Below are 9,199 nucleotides of genomic sequence, written 5' to 3'. Positions count from 1 at the left end.
ACCCAATGCCATGGTCAGAAAGAATACCAGTGCAGCATCATAGTTGCTGACAGTGATTTTCATAGCTCTCAATCTAACCTTCCATCTCCAAAATGAGGAACATTAGTCCTCATAATGTGGGACAAATGAGCAAAATGTGGAACACATACTAATGGCTTACTAACAACTTCAACTAGGAAGGTCATAGGATGGTTAAAATATGCTGGTTTTACTTGTAAAGAAGTTCTTTTAATGAATCAATATGATTAATTTCTATTTAACATGGATTTCACTTAAAACAATTCCTAACACTGAATGTGTGACAGAGTCTTTCAATGTGGAACTTCGAGGAACTTCAAGGAACATGAACTTTTTAAGACCCCAAATGAGGTACATTCCTAGTAATGAGGTACACTTGAGAGGTATGGTGATTTTGTCTTACTCATGCCCCACCCCCATACCCTTCACAATCCATAGCAGAAAACAGCAGGGATTCTTTAGTCTGGATACTATCTACAGGAAACCTAGCTGTGCCTTGAATGTCTCTAAGTCTGTTCTATCCACCATAACTGCCTTAATGTAACTGCCATAGGGATGCATGTTATAAGGCTTACTTTTTCATTGGCAGAATTGCCCTTTATTCGTGGTTCATTTAGAGGGGTAATAAAGTCTTTTTATTAACACAGATAAAGCAAGCACAAGTAAACGGGAAGCTAGAAGTGAAGGAAGAAAATACTGGGATGCTTTGTGTGCTCCATCTTTATCAGAGATTAAAATGCGGCGGTCACCAAGGAGGAAATACAGAAATGGAGACTTGCAAAGGAAAATTCCAAACAATTACTTGTTGGCTCCAAATGGTCGGGTATGCTAGAAGAGTTAACAACTGAAGGCAAGAAAGACGAACAAAGCTGAGTGTTGGTGTCATTACCTCAGGGTCAGTGGTCAAGTTTATGCTGACCATCATATTTCTTAGTGATTATGTTGGTTATTTCAAAGCATAATTTGGTTCTTATAAAAAAAATGGGCAGACACATTCGAGGAGACTTGAACTAGAAGATGAACAATCTCAAGTGGGCTACCACTTTCCAAGAACATGCAAACTTGAGATAAAGATTCTCTGGTCATGTAGAATTTGAAGCAATCATCCTAAATGAACCAAAACACACAGCAAACACCATACAGCAGTAGTAAAAGCCAAGTAAGTGCTAAGCTGTATAGCAAATGGTATTAGAGGCCGAGGTCAGATTACTAATGTTCAAGTCACTGATCAGAATTCATCAGGAAAACAGGAACATATAAAACATTGTGAATTGCCCTAGAAAGATAGACAGTATGACTTAGAACTAAAAATAATAACATGCACAAGAAACAGCAAAACATGCTTTCAACCATACTATACTGACTGCATTTATTATAGTGAAGGCAAAAATGATATTTTCCGGTAACAAAAAGATATTATTAGAATAAACAAGTGCATTTTTAGAACAAATTCAGTGGCAGGCATAGTCTTAACTCATTGATGCTCATTAACAGCTACAGGTAGTTAATTATATGTCACATTCCTTACTGTGAACAGGCGGGACAGCAATTCCTTAAAATGGAGAGTAAAGAAACTGAACGTAAGAAAATATTTTCAAATGAACAGTAGTACGTTTTGCATGTCTTTTCTAGCCAGAGGCATTTTCTTACATTCATTGTGGTCAGTCATGGCACTAAATGCTATAGATACAGTACCATGACTAAGCTATAGTGGAAACAAAGCACTGGGTGTGGGTCTGTCTTCCCAGTGCTACTGTCTTGAATGGAACAAAGTAGCCCACACAAATAGCACTGCAGGCATGGTTAAAAACCCAGAGTTACCAGTGCGGGCAGTGTCAATGAGCTAAACTACTGAGGGGATGATGGTATTAAGCTGACAGAGAAATAGACATCATCTGAAGAAGGAAAACCATCTAAACAGTACACTCGGGGAAAAAAAGTAATTGGAGCTATCAGTTCAAAACTGGGTGAGACGGAATAACCATGAAAATGCTGGCAGAATGAGAGCAACTGACTGTGCTGAAGGGAGATTTGGTTGTGAGGGAGGGTAGCACCTCCTTCAGGCACAAACAGAATATGTATACTTCAGAAGCAGATCTAGACCTTAGAATGTGATCTAATCTGCTACCGAATACTACCAGAAGCAAGGCAAGAAATAATTACATGTAATGCATGTACTTGTTATTGTGTGCATGCATAAACTGGGAAAGAGAAACATAGTAAGGATAATAAAACAGGCTGATACATCATTTCCTTCTTCTGACACCATTTCACAAGGCATTTGCTTTCTTTTTATGTTTTATAGCATGATTTTCAAAGAGGATTGTATATAACTAATTAAGCATGCCAATTTAAATAGGTGCCATAAAATACCAGATACTAAGGCTCATTTTGATATTTAAATACATAATTTTGTGCCACTATGTAATTCTGTTTCAGAAGATTCAGATACTTGTAAATTGTGCTATAGAGACCTAGGATATAACACTGATCAGGAAATCTAACATTAAAAATAAATATCAATAACAGAAAAAAATGGTCCATACATTGCACAGTGCCTTCCAATGTTATGGGAAGACTTTCCTTTCCTATCCTTTTCTATCAGGAATTCATTAATTTGCTACAGAAATCATCTTACTTTGCATGTGAGAAGTAGAAAACATCAGTCTGGTATTATGACAACAAGCTTCTTAAAGGCCAGTATGTCATAAGCTTGAAAGGTAAACCACTGATACCGTACAAAATACTTTTAGTAATTTGTTGATGCTGAATGCTGAACTATGTAGCTTAATAGTTAGATAAGAAGAACTGGCTGTATAGGTTGTAGGGATAAAATGTTTTAACAGGTCTTTGAGCATCAGGTTCAGAAATCAGAATGACAAATTCCTGATATTGTAGAAGTTTTATGTAACCCATGAGAAACTCACCCTCTATACTCATGGCAAGATAAGTGGAAGAAGATGATCCCTATCTGCTAAGCTTATTTTTTTTTTTCATGATTAACAGCTGCCTTCATCATTGTGAAAGCAAACTTTCATAAAGTACATAGGTTGCCTTATGTGAAGAATGTAAAACAGTAACTTAGTAAATTACAGTGACAAGCTTGTTAAGGAAAACCAGATGTTTACCTATGTTTCAGGTTTTGAAGAGATCACAGATGGTTGAAAACTTAACCAGGAAGGAAATGAACAATAATTCCTTGCAATTTACCATTCATAATGGAGACCGGGATAATCATAGCTCGGTGCTCTAAAAGCATAAAATAGTTATATCACATACCCAGAAATAAGAGACATGTATTTTTCAGTGAAATATATATATAAATATGATAAACCACATAGTCGAGTGATTAAGAATATTTGTCTCATTTAACAATTTCTTTATAATTGCCACAAATATTTTAAATGCATTAATAAGATAACACATGCAAAATAAAGCAATAAGCTTAATTCTATGCTTAAATAATAGTAAATGGACATTACTGGAAAGGGGCTAAGACAGCAAGCTTCTAACACCTGGAAAAAAAGCAGAGTTGTAGCTCTCGGATGACAAAGATGTCTTTGGAAGCAACAGACCTTGATGAACATGATTGCTCATCTGAACCAAGGAGTGGTAACTAATTAAGGAAAAGCTATTTTTTCATCCAGAAGCATGTTGCAGAATCTAACCACTGCTGGCTGACGTTCTTGGCCTGTCCCCCACTACTCATTTATATTGGTTGGGTGCTAAAAAGGGTAAATTTGGACTGAGTGCATGAGATCCAGTCAGTGATGCATCAAAATGGAGACAAATCATAGCAAGATTAGTGGAAATAAATCTAGATGACTGAAATGAGATTCCCTGCAGTATAGCCTGAAGAATTTGTAGGCTACCTGGTCAAGGAAGACAGATTAATATTAAAAGTACGTAAGGTCAAACTGAACAAATCAATAGCTGTGTAACAGCAGCATGAATCTACTTCACAATAACTAAACATTTTGTGGAGCAAATGTCTTTCAATTACAGTATACAGTGTTCATAGCCCCCACAGCCACACATGAGACAATCACTTTAGAATGGAGGATCTTGTATCCAGCTGCCTACATGCCTTCAGGTGGAGAAAACACTGCAGGCAAAAGTGGGGTACACATTCTTAGTTGACAACCATCCCCAATTCAATTTTATGGGTGTATATCTCTACAGAAAGAAAAGCTAAATGATACATTTATGGAATAAAAATAAAAGCTACCTAAAACAGCTAGACAAGTATTTTTCTCATAACATTTCCTCCATTCTCAGGTTAGTTGTACTCTAACATTCCATACCAGGACTGTTACTACAGGCTACAAGTTCTGGACAGAGATAGGCCCTGGAGAAAGTGGATGATCAGATTGATTCAATAATGGCAATAACAGTGCTTACAAACTGTACCCTTTATGTCAATAATTGTTTTAAAACACACCTATGGACCTAAATAGCAGTCTTATTTAACTGTAATATCTAATTTCTTGCCTTTATTCCAAAAATATAAACGTCATAACTCTGCTCATGAAATGTTAAGAGTCTGATGGCAGGTTATCAGTTACTTTACAATGGAAGAATAGAATGAAGAAATTCAGCACATTTGTAGTTTTGTTAAATTTACGACAGTCATCCTTAGTTATATTGTTGAGCACATGAGTAGCACTAGATCTCAGCATTACATTTCTTTCCTAATGAAATGGTATATAGATTCTATGGCTCACAAGATAAACTTGGCATACCTGGGATTTCTACTAACTGGAAGAAGCAAGTTATTTCCCTCCCAATCATACATTCATACACACACACAAGAGAAATCAAGCCCGCTGTGTTGAAGATCTTCTATATGACAGTCTCAAACAGAGTGGCTTTCTCCAGAGCTGATGTGATGAGGGTGTCAACGGGTGGAAGTAGCTTTGTCTCTGCCTCAGGAGTCAGATATTCCAAATGGTGGTGACCCCAAATTGGGGCAGTGAGATGTTGCCAACGCTGTAATGAGATTCCAAAAAATAAAAAGGTGATTAAAACAATTTACTGCAAAGAGGAGATTTCAGTTTTCATAATTATTATACTGGTGGTGTTATGTGTATGGCAATGACTGCTATATTTATCAGATCAATGTGATAACTTCCAGTAGACTCTATACTTGTTGCTACATCTCTGGTTCTGCATCCTCTAGTTTATATTGCACTCCATGGGCATCAGTCATTTAACTTCCAATCTATCATTTTTAGTGTTTTAAAGAAATACTTCTCACACCAAACAAATGGCAGATCACAATTTATTTATTATATTTCTTCAATTTATTTTATATATACTTATTCTTTCAATAAGACCTGGACTGTTTCATTGAGATACATGCTATAAATAAATCACTGAAAAATAGATGTGTCTATAGCATGCACTGAATCAAATGAAAGAGTGTAATGGCATTTTAGAAAATGTATCCTTTGCAGTAAAACTTGATAAATAAAAATATGTACCAAACAATAATTTAAATATTTAGAGAAACCTGTCTTAACTGCTGAATAGATAATAAATTCAAATGGAAATTTGAATCAGGCTGGCTGTTTAGTTAAATGTAACTACTTGAGTATTGTAGAGTTACAGGGACAACTAAAGTGGCCAGCATTATTAAGTAAGCAGCAAAACGCCTTTTTATTCCATCAGCATTATTAAGTAGCTAAGAGAATCTCTTTTAAAAAGTTATTGAATAGTCCCAAACATTTACTGATCATTTTCAAACTTTAAGGAACAGAAACTTAGTAGCAGTATCTGAAAGGAACTATAAAGACATGACTAAAGAAAAAGTGAACAATGCCTTCCTAGTGGCAAACATGTCATTATATAATGAAAAGTTTGATTTTTTTTATAAACAAAACTGCTTGTAAAAAAATTATGTCCAATAAATTAGTTTGTTTTGGCCAAAAGCTTCTTCTTCTTCTTTCGACTGCTCCTGTTAGGGGTCACCACAGCGGATCATCTGTTTCAACTTCTTCCTGTTCTCTGCATCTTGCTCTGTCACACCAACCACCTGCATGTCCTCTCTCACCACATCCATAAACTTTATCTTAGGCCTTCCTCTTTTCTTGTTACCTGGCAGCTTCATCCTTAGCATCTTTTTCCCAATATACTCTGTATCCCTCCTCAGCACATGTCCAAACCAACATAATCTTGCCTCTCTGGCTTTGTCTCTAAACCTTCCAACCTGGACTGACCCTCTAATATACTTATTCCTAATCCTGTCCACCCTCGTCACACCCACTGCAAATCTTACCATCTTTATCTCTGCCACGTCCAGCTCAAACTCCTGCCTTTTTGTCAATACCACTGTCTGCAATCCATGTAACATAACTGGTCTCACTACCCTCTTGTAGACCTTCCCTTTCACTCTTACTGGTACTCGTCTGTTACAAATCACTCCTGCCACTCTTCTCCATCCGCTCCATCCTGTCTGTACTCTCTTCTTCACCTCTCTTCCACACTCACCATTACTCTGAACTGCTGATCCCAAGTATTTAAACAATTCTCCATAAATTAATAACAATATTAGAAACAATAAGGTATTTGGAATAAATAAACCAAAAATAACAGAAGTAAGTATAAATAACTATTAATCCAAAAAACAGATATATGTACTGTAATATATTTATTTATATATTTTGGGGGATACAGTTATGGTCAACTTAGTTACTTAGGAAACTGTGATAGTACATTTAAGTTTTATTAAGCAAGGATTGTTGTACTATTGATATATCTTATACTAAAGCAAAAATAATGCGAGAAAGTAATAACTGATAGCTATTAAACTGCAAAGATAGTTAAATAGCATTTTATAGCTGATGAAAACTGGGTACTAGGGGATCAAATTTAGAGAAGAGAGCAAATAGAAAATAATTTCAAATAATTCACTTGTGATTAGCTACTGTCAATTATTCACTAAAGCTATAGTTATCAGGTGATATAATTGATATTAAAATAAATCAAAAGTGGTTGAATATACTATAGATGTGCCAGTAACTGTTTTAGCAATAAACCTACTAATGAAGGCTCCAGCTGATAAGGAAAGCAAAATTATTCACAGGTCTTTATTAGAATTTTCTTATTCTTAAAAAATTAATTTCAGTATTCTCATCACTTATATTTCCCATATTTGTCTTTGTTCAGGCCTCTCTTATGTTGAAATGAAACTAATATTACAAAAACATTTACTTTGATTTTGAAACAACATGAAACAAATTGTGTTGGTTAAGATTACTCAAATTATATCAAAATATGGATAAGTAGAATTTTTTCATTATGTATTAATCACTATTTTTTTTTTTACAAATACATGACAAATATATATAGCAGTGAAGTTTCCACTAATTTCCGAAATACAGAAAATCCTATTGTATCATATGCAGAATGCATTATGGTAAGGTATGTCTAAAGATAAATATGAAGCATTAATTTCTTTGTTAACTTGGGTTGAGCAGCCTGGTTCAAGTTCTTTTTGCATTTTAATTATAGTCACAGTGGTAGACAAAAGTCAGGTTTTTGTCAAAGATTGCCTCCTAATTTTTCAACAGCAATGTTTGTTAAACTAAAGTTATTCAGTATGCAGCCATAACTTGATTTTGTCATCAGTATGGAGAATAGTAAATTTACACTGGGCCTGGAACCCATGACTGTTATGGACAGAGGTAGCTTATAAATTCCTGGCCTTTAATGTCCTATTTGTATATAGAACATCATTACTCTTTCAGGAAAACTTAGCTAGACTTAGAAAGGCCCCCAGGTCATTAGCCTATTAACAATCTATGCATCTATGAATCTATATGAATGCCTTTGCACCTTATACCACTTAAATATAGCCAGCTTATACTGGCCCAGGTATTTAAATCCTCTAAATATTTCTAAATATCCATAAAAATACACAAGAATTCACAACTGCAGCAAGTTTCACCCATAATTGCAAAAGCATGTATATCATTAGATATAGAATGGGACATATAGCTGTTAAGCAGAAACAATCCCAAAACATATGCATATTATAGTCCTCCCTTACCATACCATACAGTGCTTACAAAAATCAAAACAATAACTGCCTCAATGCACATCAGGAATAAAACTCCTTACAGTCAATAAAGAAGTAAGTTCCAGAAGTACAGACACCAGTGTGTATGAATGCCTGAACCCGGGATGATGTGAGTTATTCCAACAGAAGCAATAACAGCCTCTGAGAGGCAGACCATAGGCACTAGGTCAGCAGGTTCTGCAGACAATGAGAGATACAAGCCAGTAAGGCAATTTATAGCTGATATAGTGCTTGAAGGGAAGATAATGCAATCCCACCAAAACCATCATGATATGGTGGTACTTCAATACCCTGTTTAGTAGCAAGGCTAATGAATGTCAAGCTCTCTGGAAGCCACAGGTGCAGAGCACTGCAGTAATTTATCAGGATGAGACTAGGGGTGCCCCACAATAGGAAGATCCAAGGGGTGGAATAAGGTGCTGGATGAAAGTCATGTTCTTTATATGGAAACAAGGATCTGACAACTGCTGAAATCTGTCTTTTAATGGTGCCTTTCATTAACAATCACCCTCAAGTCATACCTCTGCAGTTTGTCTCTGTGGGAGACGATATTGGGATACATAACTGGAGCTGAGGAATCCCTGACTGTGTCATCCTTGGTAATAGTCACCATACAATGATTTATTAATTTAATATCTGCTTTATTACACCGTATGCACTATAAATCTTACATTGTTACCTAGCTGTGTTTATTTATCAATTTATTATATGACTGAGTAACTGATTGTGCTGCATTCCGGTTGCCTTGTAATAAAATCTGCTGCAAACTACTGAAAACATGCCAAAACTACTCCAGAACTGTTTCTCCCCTCTAATGCATCATCAGTAGGTGGAGCTGGATACCATGGAAACTGAGCAGTTGTTCAGCAAACAGTACATAAAAATTCCAGTTTATTGAACTTAATAAATATAGGTCCACTGAACTAATTAAAGTAAAAACTACACATTTTAGAATAAGAAAGCCCGACTTAAAGATGAGGACATAATTATAACAAGAAATGATTAAAAAAAACAACTTTGCAATGATTAAATGACTGATCATCTGTTCTGTCATGGTACTATGGAAGGCCTTTAACAGATTATAAACTTGACTAGATTTAA

General features: G+C 35.5%; 1 protein-coding gene across 1 annotated transcript in view; it reads right to left on the bottom strand.

Annotated features, from left to right (window-relative positions):
- Positions 1-334: 334 nt before the first annotated feature.
- The window catches only part of LOC122807744 (sodium- and chloride-dependent creatine transporter 1-like), a 992,499-nt gene continuing 983,634 nt past the window's right edge, over positions 335-9,199 (bottom strand). The window contains exon 14 of the mRNA XM_044078732.1: positions 335-5,007. Within this exon, the coding sequence (XP_043934667.1) occupies positions 4,861-5,007 (147 nt within the window). The 3' untranslated portion in view covers positions 335-4,860. The remainder of the gene's footprint in view (positions 5,008-9,199) is intronic.

This window comes from Protopterus annectens, chromosome 7.part1 (genome assembly GCF_019279795.1).
Source record: "Protopterus annectens isolate FY-2018-M chromosome 7.part1, PAN1.0, whole genome shotgun sequence".
Lineage (NCBI taxonomy): Eukaryota > Metazoa > Chordata > Ceratodontiformes > Protopteridae > Protopterus > Protopterus annectens.
This window is presented reverse-complemented; position numbering and strand designations above follow the sequence as displayed.